This window comes from Pseudophryne corroboree, chromosome 2 (assembly GCF_028390025.1).
Source record: "Pseudophryne corroboree isolate aPseCor3 chromosome 2, aPseCor3.hap2, whole genome shotgun sequence".
NCBI lineage: Eukaryota > Metazoa > Chordata > Amphibia > Anura > Myobatrachidae > Pseudophryne > Pseudophryne corroboree.
The window spans coordinates 454,381,138-454,396,176 of NC_086445.1; the positions used below are offsets into that span (position 1 = coordinate 454,381,138).

Consider the following 15,039-nt stretch of genomic DNA (forward strand, 5'->3'; position numbering starts at 1 on the left):
CCTGACCCTCCCTGGGATTTGAACTTGGTCCTTGCGGCTCTTCAGAAACTGCCGCTCGAGCCTCTGAATACTGTGGATTTGCGGTTTCTGACACTGAAGGTGGTTTTTCTTTTGTCCATTGCCTCTGCTCAGAGGGTCTCCAAGCTGGCCACCTTGTCTTCTCATCTTTCATACTGAGCATGTGGTTTTGCAGACAAAAGTGGTGTCTGCGTTTCATCACAACCAAGACATTGTTCTTCCGGCCTTCAAACCCCCTTCTTTGTCTTCGCAGGAGGTTTCTTCTCTTACATCATTGGATGTTGTACGGGCTTTAAAAATCTATTTGTCCCGAACGGCGTCGATACGACACACATAGAGTCTTTTGGTTCTTTTCGATGCTTCTAAGCAGTGTTGCCTGGCCTCCAAGAACACTGTGGCTCGTTGGGTAACATCAGCTATCCGTCAGGCCTACGTGTCTTCCTTCAGATCTCCCTGTTCCGGCTCCGCATAAAGCTCATTCAACTCGTGCTGTTGAGAAGTCTTGGGCTGTTCGCCATGGTGTCTCCGTGGAACAGCTGTGCAGGGCTGCAACTTGGTCATCTGTGCACACCTTTACTAAATTTTATCGGTTCCATACCTTTGGTTTGGAGGAATCTTGATTTGCTCGTACTGTCTTAAGTAATGCTCTTCCGGATGCTCCCCCTCTTTGTTAACTTGCTTTGGGAATTCCCAGAGGTCATGACGCAGCATCCTCCAGATGGTTGATAGAGGAAATGGGATTTTTTTTACTCACCGTAAAATCTCTTCCTCGGAATCCATCTGGGGGACTCTGCGATCCCTCCCTTCTTGTCTGGTTTTCTTACATTGTTTCTTGCCTGCTTCCTCCATATGGCTTGAGGGGGGATGTGCGGCTAGAGGGGGGAGGTGTCAGCTTAGTGTTTTTTGTGCCTAACCTCCATAGCCCACACTCTAATCCAGAGGTCATGACGCAGCTTCCCCCAGATGGATTCCGAGGAAGTGATTTTACAATGAGTAAAAAAATCCAATTTTTTTCAGACACACACAGAAAATATCAGGATTCTGCCCAGAAATGCTGGCTTCCTCTCAGTCAAACAACGCCTGCATTGCGATCACGATATGTAAGAATTTTCTGTCTCTATTATTACTCTTGCATGCGCAATGCGAATGCTGCACATGCATAGTCGTTCGATAGTCTGCCAAATTGTGATTTGCAATTTTTGCAATCCTTACTGAATAAGATCCAAAGGGCCATATGCAATTGCGGTCGAATTCCCGAAAATGTCGAAAAATGGGACATTTTCGCCCAAAAAAAAAAATCGACAATGCAATACAGTACTTTTCGCCAAAAAAACGGACTTTCCAAATTCGACTTTTTGAAATTCGACATTTCTGCAATGGTACAAATGCGGCATTTCGACAAAAGTATATTCAATTGAAGATTGTAAATTCGACAACAGTGCTTTTAGACAGTAAATTCGTCATTTTCAATCCGCCACACTCTGCTGGCGGAATCTAATAAAAAAATTTAAAAACATGTTTTTTTTTGTGTTTTTTTTATTGGTAATAGCATATCTATTTATATTAGAAGGGATTAGGTACTTGGTTTGTGTATTTAGGAGGCGCAAGTATTATTTATATATTTTTAAAAATATATATATTTTTTTTTATGGAATGGGGTAAAAATCAGAAAAAAAAATGTGTGGGGTCCCCCCTCCTAAGCATAACCAGCCTCGGGCTCTTTGAGCCGGTCCTGGTTGCCAAAATACGGGGAAAAAAATGACAGGGGATCCCCCGTATTTTAACAACCACCACCGGGCTCTGCACCTGGTCCTGGTGCAAAAAATATGGGGGACAAAAAGCGTAGGGGTCCCCCGTATTTTTTGTACCAGCACCGGGCTCCACTAGCTGGACAAATAATGCCACAGTCGGGGGTCACTTTTATACACGCCCTGCGGCCGTGGCATTAAATATCCAACTAGTCACCCCTGGCCGGGGTACCCTGGAGGAGTGGGGACCCCTTCAATCAAGGGGTCCCCCCAGCCACCCAAGGGCCAGGGGTGAAGCCCGAGGCTGTCCCCCCCATCCATGGGCTGCGGATGGGGGGCTGATAGCCTTGAGTAAAAAGATAGAATATTGTTTTTTGCAGAAGAACTACAAGTCCCAGCAAGTCTCCCCCGCAAGTCAGTGCTTGGAGAACCACAAGTACCAGCATGCGGGGGGAAACGGGCCCGCTGGTACCTGTAGTTTTACTGCAAAAAAAATACCCAAATAAAAACAGGACACAGACACCGTGAAAGTAAAACTTTATTACATACATGCCGACACACATACTTACCTATGTTGACACGCCGACTCTGGCCATGTCTCCAATGTCGACGTCCGGGGTACCTGAAAATAATATTATACTCACCTGATCCAGTGTCCGGTTCTTTTATTGTAATCCACGTACTTGGCAAAACAAAAAAACGCTTTTACCCGAACCAGACGGACTGAAAGGGGTCCCATGTTTACACATGGGACCCCTTTCCCCGAATGCAGAGACCCCCCGTGACTCCTGTCACAGAAGGTCCCTTCAGCCAATCAGGAAGCGCCACTTCGTGGCACTCTCCTGATTGGCTTTGCGCGTCTGAGCTGTCAGACAGCGCATCGCACAGCTCCCTCCATTACTTTCAATGGTGGGAACTTTGCGGTCAGCGGTGGGGTTACCCGCGGTCAGCCGCTGACCGTGGGTAACCCCACCGCTGACCGCAAAGTTCCCACCATTGAAAGTAATGGAGGGAGCTGTGCGATGCGCTGTCTGACAGCTCAGACGCGCATACAGCCAATCAGGAGAGTGCCACGACGTGGCGCTTCCTGATTGGCTGAAGGGACCTTCTGTGACAGTAGTCACAGGGGGTCTCTGCATTCGGGGAAAGGGGTCCCATGTGTAAATATGGGACCCCTTTCAGTCCGGCTGGTTCGTGTATTCGTTTTTTGTTTTTTTGCCAAGTACATGGATTACAATAACCGGACACTGGATCAGGTGAGTATAATTTTTATTTTCAGGTACCCCGCACGTCGGCAGTGGAGACATGGACACAGTCGGCGTGTCAACATAGGTAAGTATGTATGTGTCGGCATGTATGTAATAAAGTTTTACTTTCAAGGTGTCTGTGTCCTGTTTTTATTTGGGTATTTTTTTTGCAGATGAACTACAGGTACCAGCGGGCCAGTTTCCCCCCCGCATGCTGGTACTTGTTTGTTCTCCAAGTACCAGCTTGCGGGGGAGGCTTGCTGGGACTTGTAGTTCTTCTGCAAAAAACAATATTCTATCTTTTTACTCAAGGCTATCAGCCCCCCATCCGCAGCCCAGGGATGGGGGGGACAGCCTCGGGCTTCACCCCTGGCCCTTGGGTGGCTGGGGGGATCCCTTGATTGAAGGGGTTCCCACTCCTCCAGGGTACCCCGGCCAGGGGTGACTAGTTGGATATTTAATGCCACGGCCGCAGGGCGTGTATAAAAGTGACCCCCGGCTGTGGCATTATCTGTCCAGCTAGTGGAGCCCGGTGCTGGTACAAAAAATACGGGGGACCCCTACGCTTTTTGTCCCCCATATTTTTTGCACCAGGACCAGGCGCAGAGCCCGGTGCTGGTTATTAAAATACGGGGGATCCCCTGTAATTTCCCCCCCCCCGTATTTTGGCAACCAGGATCGGCTCAAACAGCCCGAGGCTGGCTATGCTTAGGAGGGGGGACCACACGCAATTTTTTTTCCGGGTTTTTTAAACATTTTTAAAAATCGACCCAAAATCCGTCAAATCGGCTGTTTTTCGACAGCGGGACTGTCAAATTCGTTTTTTATTGAATATGTCGAATTCCGGCACCCACCTGCCGGAATTCGACGGTTGAATTGTGTCGAATTTAAAAACGAGCTAAAAAGTGCCGCAATTCGCCCGGAATTGCACATACCCCATAATCTGCAAACTAAAAAACATTTTTGTGGTGCTCTGCCTTCTATTTTTCTTTTGTAATTGTAATTGTTTTTTTTTTGTTTTTTTTGTGGTTATATACTAGTTTTATATGGTTTATGGTTGTTATATATTTTTTTTCTGACTTGCTGCTGTTGGTGTGGAAAGAATAACTATAACATTGCCCTCAAGTTACACTTGCCATACCCTGTTCACCCCTATTAATATGCTCCAGACATGTGTAAGTATTGTGCTGGTGCAGTATGAAAATGCATATCTCTTACTAAAAAACTGTCACGTGTCCAACCCTGGTGTGGATAATAGATAGACAGTGTCTAGTTAGACAGTCAATAGATAGACACCATATGTTAGACAGACATAAGGTCGACAGGGTCAAAAGGTTGACATGAAAATGGTCGACATAAAAAAAGGTAGACACCATGTTTTTTGCATTTTTGTGGTGTGTGTGGATAGTTTTGTCATCTGGGACCCCCAATTGTAGAAAGGCATCCCCTCACAGGGCTCGCTGCGCTCGCCACAAGGTTTATAGCCAACTCTATGCCGACATGGATAGAGAAGGTATGAAATAGTCCAAAAACATGTAAAAATTTTTTTTAATTGTCTATTTTTTTATGTCAACCATTTGCATGTCAACCTTTTGACCCTGTCGACCGTTTGACCCCGTCGACCTTTTGTACTGTCTACCTTTTTCATGTCGACCTTTGGACCCTGTCGACCTAATGTCTGTCTAACATATGGTGTCTATCTATTGACTGTCTAGCTACACACTGTCTATCTATTAACTGTATACAGTCCAACCCCAAGGGATCCCTTGAATGTCTGCTCCACTTACATAAAGTGACAGATAACAGGGATTCTGGAAAAGTCAAGATATGACGAAAAACTTAGGTAAGAGAGACCTGAAGATATTATAATAAAAGTCCTTTAACATAGCATAACTGTGGACTGGTATTAACTGAGTGTTTGTTTTCTCCAGGACTGCAGTCTCTGCTAGACATGATGAACTACAAACTTGAGCGCTGCCAACGTGCCATCCTACTTCACTTGGAGCGGAAGAGACAAGTCTTTCCAAGACTGTTCTTTTTGTCCTCTGACGATACTCTCAATGTTGTGTGCTATGGTGAGTAATTGTATAACTTTGTCACTTCTGGTGGTGAATTTACTGTTAATAGCAACTTACTCCAGAATGACAGGTGGTACGGAACTCTGGACCCTAATGATTCTGCCACTTATGGAGAGAGGGTTCATCACTAAATTAAAATATTTGGCAAGACACCTTCTTCATTTTTAAATAGTAAATAAGAGGTTACAGTAAGGGTTAAATTAAATTAGCCACAGAAATTAACCATGGGCTAATCCCATGGTTGGGGCTACTCAATTACAGCCCGTGGCAGCTGCAATAAGCTCGCAAGATGCAATTAATACGGATTTCTGTTCAAGCCTCGGAGAGCCTCAAAAAGAAATCCGTGGTAAGTGCTCTTTTAGCTGGTGCTGCAAACGCGTTAACCCTCAGCTCCAAGTACTTATCCCAGGAAACCTATGGGTTGACGCACTTTTACCACGCCGTGGTTGCCTGAGGCTACCATCCTTTACCTTGCGCAGTAAGCTTTCAAGGCTAATTCAATCCGGTCCTAAGTATGGAATAGATATGAACAACTGTGGATCATCCAGTTATTACCGAGTTCACACTAGTAGACTGACTTATTGAATGGCAGATCAGATATTCTGATCCTAGGCAATCATGTTTGCTTCTGAAAATAACTTGCACTGTCTAGACACAGATGGCCATGCACTAGATTACGGTGTTGCTCGAGTACCACTATGCATATACAGTGTCAGACTGGGGCATAGAGGGCCCACTGGGGAATGCCGTGGTAGAGGCCCATGCTTAGGGGTATTTATCTGGGCCTAATGATCGAGATATATAGTAAATACTGTTAGTGCATGCATGATAATGTACCAGATTAATAACTGTAGATAATATGTATAATGCACAATTCAAGTGCACACTCTGGAACCAGATTCCTAGAGGAGGAGGTACCAGTGGTTTCCCCTGTTCCCCTGTGGGCCAGTCCAACCCTGTGCTTATACTGTACAATTAGTGCCCTTGACAAAAGCTACATACATTTGCCTCATTGGTTATGAAAGAAAAACAAACCACAAATGTTTGTGCACAGTGTTTGCTGCTGATAGCTCATGTGCTAGCTCAGGTCTTTGCAATTAGGTGATGTAGCTTATGCGGGCCATACATGTACGGGCCGATTCCCGCGAAGCCTTTCCTAAGATCTGTGATTTCTTGGGGGATTGGCAAGTTCCAGCATGTTATGAATCCCAAACTCACCAATTCTGATCATTTTTGGGTTGTTTAATAAAAGTAACCTCATACTAACGTAATATCTAAAACTTGAGGGGTTGATAATTTAAAAATTAAGGGACATAGGGCCTAATTCATGTTTGTAAGGAATTGCACATATGCACGGAAGCAACTGTGCAATTCCGTGTAATTAAAATGCAATGCAGCAGTAGGTGTCTGTAGGAGATAGACGCTTTCTGTGTGCATCTGAGGAAGCAGTCTCTGATCACCATCGCTCGCAATTTGCAATGTTTCCAGACAGCGGTCAAGGGGGGTAATTCCAAGTTGATCGCAGCAGGAAATTTTTTAGCAGTTGGGCAAAACCATGTGCACTGCAGGGGGGGCAGATATAACATGTCCAGAGAGAGATAGATTTGGGTGTGGTGAGTTCAATCTGCAATCTAAATTGCAGTGTAAAAATAAAGCAGCCAGTACTTACCCTGCACAGAAACAAAATAACCCACCCAACTCTAACTCTCTCTGCAAATGTTATATCTGCCCCCCCTGCAGTGCACATGGTTTTGCCCAACTGCTAAAAAATTTCCTGCTGCGATCAACTTGGAATCACCCCCAAGCTGCGTTAGCTGAAGCTTACTCAGGCTGGCTGTTGGATCCGGACACCCGAGTTCAGTAATTATGCACCTGACAACGCAGACCCTGGACCTGTCGCGCCTACAAAACAGGGCAACACGCCACCGTTTTGAAGAAAGATGCTGGGTGCCGCTCCCGCTCCTCCCTCCAAATGCTGCAGCATGTCACTCATGTTGCAGCTGATGGTGCTGTGAGTGATATCACTAACCTGTTCCGCACATGCACAGAATGGGTCTTGCGCCTGCACAGCCCCACAGCCATCTGATTTGTATATAAACTATTGGGTTTACGTTTAAATCTGAATTAGGCCAATATTTCTCAAAGGATAATGGGGATAGATAGTTATTACGTTGCCTTATATATGAAAATATCTGCTAAGCATGACAGTTTGGAGAAGAATATTCATCAAGTATCATGACAGGACCTGTATCGATGCAAAATCTATGTTGTTGCCACACAGGCTTGTCAGTATCATAGGATGGCGAAAACAGAAACAAATTATTTAAAAGAAAAATGCTTTATTCTGGCAATTCAATCATATTTTGTGTTTTTGTTCCCCCCTATTTTTAGAAAGAAATCAAACTGTTTTTACACATGCACACGTCTGCGAGGCTGGGTCCAGTCCAGTATAACTGAGAATTTATTTTGCTAAATAGCATCGATAGCTGTTTTTCAATTGCCGCATTTTGATTCTGACTGACAAATAGGCTCATAAATTACAACCTGCCCCATTATGGCAATAAATCCACAGTGACTTTTCTTGAATTTGTAGCTACTAAAGTCTTATTTAACTTCCTGTCGTCCAGAGTAGTGGTTCTCCGGGCTGCTTTTAGTTGAATCTGGAGCAATGCATGCAGTTCCATGCTAACAATGGCATCACTGCTACCACTGCAGCTATTGTTATACCGGAACTAGCTGTTATACTGGAACTAGCTGTTGGTATTGAAAACGTATAAATGTCTTTGTGCATCTGTGGCAAGGGTTGGCAAACCCTCTTGCCCTCATACCAGTAGTACTATCACAGTTCGAACAGCAGTAAAGATAGCCTGCTTTTAATGTTGAATAGGGTTTGATTATACTGTACATTGAGCTCTGCCCATGCTAAGCATCATGGGAAATAATGTTCAGCAAATATTGGAATATTAAGGGTGGAAATTATCTGCCATAGAAAATGTAACCATTTGGCCAGGACAGTATCATAGTGGTAAGCGTTGCTGCCTCAAGGTGCTAGTCATGGGTTTGAAGAATCTGACTAGGGCTCCTACTGTAGTTCCTTGTATATTTTCCTGAATTTGTGTGTGGTTTCCTCCTAGTGCTTCAGTTTTCACCTAAAGTCTAGAAACATATTGGTAGGTTTAGTGACCTCTTGTACCCTAGTGTTCTGTGTGCAGAGTAGAGAATATACACTGTAGGCTAAGCTCCAAAGAAGCTGGGACTGATGTGAATTATAGCATATTCTTTGAACAGCAGTTCATACCGTAACATGATCAGCACTGTATAAAGCAATAATAATGATAATTTCTCTAACATCCATAAGGGATACTGGGGTTCACTTAATACGATGGGGTATAGATGGGGTCCAAAGGAGCCGGTGCACTTTAAATTTCTTCAGCTGGGTGTGCTGTCTCCTCTCCTCTATGCCCCCTCTTACAGCCAGTTTAGAAAAATGTGCCCTCAGGAGAGGATGCACACTCTGGAGCTCCAGAGGATTTTTTCTTCAATTTATTTTAAACTTTGTTATTTTCGGTATACTGTTTGGACAACAGCATACCTGCATCGTGGGAGTTAGGGGGGAGGGACAGTTACCGGTCTCTTAAGGTGCCAGAGCTGCTTCCCCGCTGCAGGACCACCGTCCTGAGAGGTTGTTAGTACTGCAGGGCATTGCACCTTGGCGAATGCAATCGCAGCATGCCGCACAGCCCTAACATAGCCTGAAGGTGAAAAGAGTGGTGAGTACAAACCGCGGACCCCGCTAGGGGGGTTCCCCGGTTCTTAGTACGGCGTAATCGCAGGGTGGCATACAGAAACCCTCCCTGGGGGGATCCGCTATAGGCCCCCTGTGTACACTGGCAGCGGTGGTGAAAACTAGCATTTATGTGATGTTTTACACTAAATAGGAGATATTGCCAGTATAAATAACTACATAGCTCCAGCGCCATTACAGGGGGCGGAGCTTCCTTAGAGCGGGACTAGCGGCGCTTTGGCGCCTTCCTCTGCTTACAGCTGCAGCAGCAAGGACACACAGCTCCTCCAAACACTCAAGGATACTTAGGAAACTGATACAGGGGTGTAACTAAGGGGGAGAGCCGCTATTGTACACGATTAGTGTCCTGAAAAGGACAAGAACTCCGGTGTTTCATCGTGATATACACTGCTCAAAAAAATAAAGGGAATACTAAAATAACACATCCTAGATCTGAATGAATAAAATATTCTTATTAAATACTTTGTTGAATGTGCTGACAACACATAGTTGAATGTGCTGACAACAAAATCACACAAAAATTATCAATGGAAATCAAATTTATTAACCCATGGAGGTCTGGATTTGGAGTCACACTCAAAATTAAAGTGTAAAAACACACTACAGGCTAATCCAACTTTGATGTAATGTCCTTAAAACAAGTCAAAATGAGGCTCAGTAGTGTGTGTGGCCTCCACGTGCCTGTATGACCCCCATACAACGCCTGGGCATGCTCCTGATGAGGTTTCGGATGGTCTCCTGAGGGATCTCCTCCCAGACCTGGACTAAAGCATCCGCCAACTCCTGGACAGTCTGTGGTGCAACGTGGCATTGGTGGATGGAGCGAGACATGATGTCCCAGATGTGCTCATTTGGATTCAGGTCTGGGGAATGGGCGGGCCAGTCCATAGCATCAATGCCTTCGTCTTGCAGGAACTGCTGACACACTCCAGCCACATGAGGTCTAGCATTGTCTTGCATTAGGAGGAACCCAGGGCCAACCGCACCAGCATATGGTCTCACAAGGGGTCTGAGGATCTCATCTCGGTACCTAATGGCAGTCAGGCTACCTCTTGCGAGCACATGGAGGGCTGTGCGGCCTCCCAAAGAAATGCCACCCCACACCATTACTGACCAACTGCCAAACCGGTCATGCTGGAGGATGTTGCAGGCAGCAGAACGTTCTCCTTGGCGTCTCCAGACTCTGTCACGTCTGTCACATGTGCTCAGTGAGAACCTGCTTTCATCTGTGAAGAGCACAGGGCGCCAGTGGCGAATTTGCCAATCTTGGTGTTCTCTGGCAAATGCCAAACGTCCTGCACGGTGTTGGGCTGTAAGCACAACCCCCATCTGTGGACGTCGGGCCCTCATACCACCCTCATGGAGTCTGTTTCTGATCGTTTGAGTAGACACATGCACATTTGTGGCTTGCTGGAGGTAATTTTGCAGGGCTCTAGCAGTGCTCCTCCTGTTCATCCTTGCACAAAGGCGGAGGTAGCAGTCCTGCTGCTGGGTTGTTGCCCTCCTACGGCACCCTCCACGTCTCCTGATGTACTGGCCTGTCTCCTGGTAGCGCCTCCATGCTCTGGACACTACGCTGACAGACACAGCAAACCTTCTTGCCACAGCTCACATTGATGTACCTTCCTGGATGAGCTGCACTACCTGAGCCACTTGTGTGGGTTGTAGGGAGGTCATACAGGCACGTGGAGGCCACACACTACTGAGACTCATTTTGACTTGTTTTAAGGACATTACATCAAAGTTGGATTAGCCTGTAGTGTGTTTTTCCACTTTAATTTTGAGTGTGACTCCAAATCCAGACCTCCATGGGTTAATAAATTTGATTTCCATTGATAATTTTTATGTGATTGTGTTGTCAGCACATTCAACTATGTAAAGAACAAAGTATTTAATAAGAATATTTCATTCATTCAGATCTGGGATGTGTTATTTTAGTGTTTCCTTTATTTTTTTGAGCAGTGTATATACAGCTTGCAGTCTCACTGAGCCTGACAAGCTTGGGTGTGCTGTTCTTCTCTCATTCTATGTCTCCTCCTCACATACAGTAAGGCAGGCTTGCTATTGTAATACATGTGTGTGTGTCTACTGTAAACATGGTCAAACACCAATTATGCAGTGTATGTCACACTAGATTCTCTCCCTCTACGGATGGTTCCCTGTAATGTGAACAATGCAGTCAGTCCTCCCAGGTTAGTGAGGAGGCTGGGGGGGAGGGTCAGAAGCAATCCTGGCTTGGTACCATAAAAACTATGATGGCAGATATGTCATCCCAGCTCACTGCTAATACTCAGAAGACACAACAGCTGCAGCAGGCTGTCGCAGACCTAGCTGCAAAGGCAGATGATAAACAACGCCTCCTTCCTATTTCAGGGCCACATAAACGTGGGCTGCCTGATTTACTCTCAGATTCTGAGAAAGGAGGAGGGAGAGGAATTAGATCCTACTACGGAGGATTCAAATTCTGCACAGGGTATTGAGCCCCTCATACTGGCTGTCAGGGATGTGTTAAAAATCCCTTTAGAAGACGCTGCAGCACCGCAGTTGTTTTTCTTAGCACAGAAAAACCTCAGTGTCACTTTCCCTGATTCTCCGGAACTAGATGACATGTTTAAGCAAGCCTGGAAAAATCCTGATAAAAATAGGTGACAAAAAGGTTTTTGCACACTTTCCCATTAGCCCTAGAAGGTAGAAAAAATTGGGAAGAACCCCCAGCCGTGGAAGTATCAGTCTTCAGCCTGTCAAAAAAGTTGGTACTGCCAGCTCCAGGCTCCTTTACATTAAAGGACCCTGGGGATAGAAAAATAGATACTACACAAAAGTCTGTTTACACAGCAGCTGGCATATCACAAAGACCTGTGCTTGCGGGTTGCTGGATGACACATGCCATTCATACATGGGCGACTCAAATTCAAAAGGGTCTTGGTTGGGATATGCCCCTGGTTACTCCGTTGACCCTCATAAGACACATCCAAGACACTAAAAGTATATATAAAGGGTCGTGCTAGGGAACCATTTAGATTACATCAAAAGCCAGTGGTTTAAAAATAACAAGTAATTTATTTGCACATATATATCCAGATTAAACAATATAAAAATACAAACCGCACCATATAGATACAGTTGCAACTAGCAATCAGATTATGTAATAGTCGATGTTATTATGTAACAATCCAGTTAGTGCACGTATCTAATTATTCTCAGTATTACAGATTAAAAATTCAGTCCCAAATAAGACAAATAATCCAAATAAGTGGACCAATTAAAAACTGGGGTCCCGTATATTAAAATAAGCATTTTTGATTAAATGCGCACAGGCGATTCCATGTGTGCCGCACATAAGCTGTACAAAGAATTGCCTTTTGCTATAGCCGTTACTCACTCTATCCCACTTATGCTGTAATGGGGACCTGTTTGCAGAAGCGTGGAGATGGTCGAGCCCGAGCGTCCTCGGGCAGGGCGGCTTGTTATCGACGGCGTCTAATGCAGCTAACGGCAGCCGTCCAAGGGCCCAACAGCTGTGGCGCTGTGTAGACCGGTAAATAAGGACCAGGATACCCAGTGCTCAGCAGAGTATTGTGAGGAGTCCTAGATGCGTTTCATCACTTCCTGTGTGATTCTCTCAAGGAAATAGGCACTCTTAATGCTAGGACTACTGCCATGGCAGTGTCGGCACGCAGAGCCCTGTGGCTGCGTCAGTGGATAGCGGACGTGGGTTCCAAGCGCAGTGTGGAGTCTCTTCCCTTCTCAGGGGAGTGGCTATTTGGGGTTGAGTTGGATACCTGGATTTCTAAGGTTACTATGGGGAAATTCACGTTTCTCCCCTCTGGGGCCCCTCTGGCTAGACGTTTCTACCCGGGGCCGTACCAGATTTAGATCTAGGGTCAGAGGTGCCTCCAATGTAACCAGAGGCACCAGAGGTAAGACAAGAAATCCAGCAGCCGCAGGTTCTCAGGAACAGAGCACCAGTTCATCTTCCACTAAGGCCTCAGCATGATGGTGCCCCACCTCCCCGAGGGGATCACGGGGTGGGAGCTCGACTGCGTCACTTCAGCTGCATCTGGGAAAGCTCCTGCCAGGATGCCTGGGTAAAGGACCTAATTTCTCATGGTTACAATCTGGAGTTTGACAGCGCTCCTCCCTAAGGATTTTTCAAATCAAGCTTACCAGTTTTGGAGGATACACGAGTTACGCTGCAACAGGCCATCCTAAAGTTGGTCCAGTCCCAAGTCATTGTTCCAGTGCCACTACAACAACAGGGAGAGGGTTACTTCTCCAACCTGTTCGTGGTACCGAAACCGGACGGTTCAGTAAGGCCCATTCTGAATCTAAAATCCTTGAACCCTTACCTAAAGGTTTTCAAGTTCAAGATAGAATCCTTGCGAGCAGTGATTGCGGGTCTGGAAGAACGGGAGTTCATGGTCTCGCTGGATATAAAGGACGCCTATCTCCATATCCTGATTTAGCCGCCTCACCAGGCTTACCTGCGGTTTGCCCTGCTGAACGATCACTACCATTTCCAGGTGCTACCCTTCGGCCTGTCTACAGCTCCGAGGGTTTTCACAAAGGTGATGGCGGAGATGATGTTCCAGCTCCGGGTCCAGGGGGTCAATAATTCTCCCTTACCTGGACTATCTCTTGATAAAAGCGAGATCCAGGGAGCTTTTATTGCTCCATATAGACCACACTGTTCAGCTTCTGTCACACCATGGGCGGATACCAGAACATTTTGATTGGATCTCCTGAGCAAGTGGTCCGGCTCACATCTTCAGATGCACTGGATAATACGGCTGTCACCTCATGCCAGGATTTCCCTCCTGTGGTGGCTACAATCCTCAAACTTACTCCTCACGACAGATGTGAGTCTGAGAGGATGGGGAGCTGTCACCCAATGGGCTCAGTTCCAGGGCAGGTGGTCAGCCCATGAAGCCCTGCTTCCGATCAACATTCTGGAACTTCGGGTGATCTACAATGCTCTGCTTCAGGCCTCTCCTTTGCTCAGGGATAATGCGATCCAGGTTCAGTCGGACAGCGCCACGGCAGTGGCTAACATAAATCAACAAGGAGGGACAAAAATCAGAGCCTGCATGCGAGAAGTGTCAAAGATACTCCTCTTTGCAGAAAGAAATGCAAGAGCAACATCCGCAATCTTCATTCCGGAAGTGGACAACTGGGAATCAGACTTCCTGAGTCGTCACGATCTCCACCCGGGAGAGTGGGGTCTCCACCAACAGATGTTTCAGCAGATCATCGACCTGTGGGGCTGCCCACAATAGACATGATGGCTTCTCGACTCAACCAGAAGCTTTGCTGGTATTGCTCACGAACCAGGGGCCCTCAGGTGAGGGCAATACATGCACTAACGTCGCCTTGGCCTTACCGGCTGGTCTGCCTGTTTCCCTCAATTCCATTGCTCCCAAGGGTGCTAAAGCAAATCAGGAATCAAAGAGTCCAGGAAATTCTGAATGCTCCGGATTGGCCTCGGTGGGTGTGGTACGTAGATCTTTTGGACATGTCCGTCGAACACCTTTGGCCTCTGCCAATGAAAAGAGATCTTCTTCAACAAGGACCGTTCGTCTACCCAGACTTACGGTGACTTCGTTTGACGGCATGGAGGTTGGGCGTCACATCCTAGCTCACAAATGCTTTTCCAAATAGGTTATTGCTACCATGGTTCAGGCCAGGAAGCCTGTGACGTCAGAACACTATCATCATATCTGGAGACGATATGTCTCTTGGTGCGAGGAATGCACGTATCCACCTGCAGAGTTCCACTTGGGACATTTCTTACATTTCCTGTAGGCTGGTGTGGATAAGGGCTTACGTCTGGGTTCTATAAAAGTCCAGATTGCAGGTATCTTTATTTTCTTCCAGAAGAAATTGGCAGTGTTGCCTGAAGTTCAGACCTTCTTGCAAGGGGTACTTCACATACAACCTCCTTTTGTGCCGCCCACGGCACCTTGGGATTTCAATGTAGTGTTGGATTTTCTACAGTCCTCCTGGTTTGGACCTCTGATGACGGTAGAAGACAAGTACCTCACGTGGAAGACGGTGATGTTACTGGCCCTGGCTTCTGCTAGACGTGTTTCAGAATTGGGGTCCCTATCGTGTAAAACTCCCTACTGGTCTATTACGAGGACAGA

General features: G+C 46.2%; 1 protein-coding gene across 8 annotated transcripts in view; it reads left to right on the forward strand.

Moving 5' to 3' along the window:
• The window catches only part of LOC135027842 (uncharacterized), a 1,366,020-nt gene that overhangs the window by 346,143 nt on the left and 1,004,838 nt on the right, over nt 1-15,039 (forward strand). For all 8 annotated transcript variants that reach the window (XR_010224289.1, XM_063953746.1, XM_063953745.1 and 5 more), the window contains exon 34: nt 4,945-5,088. Coding sequence is in view for 7 of the 8 variants with exons in the window: in XM_063953746.1 (XP_063809816.1) it covers nt 4,945-5,088 (144 nt within the window). In the remaining variant the exon portion in view is untranslated. The remainder of the gene's footprint in view (nt 1-4,944; nt 5,089-15,039) is intronic.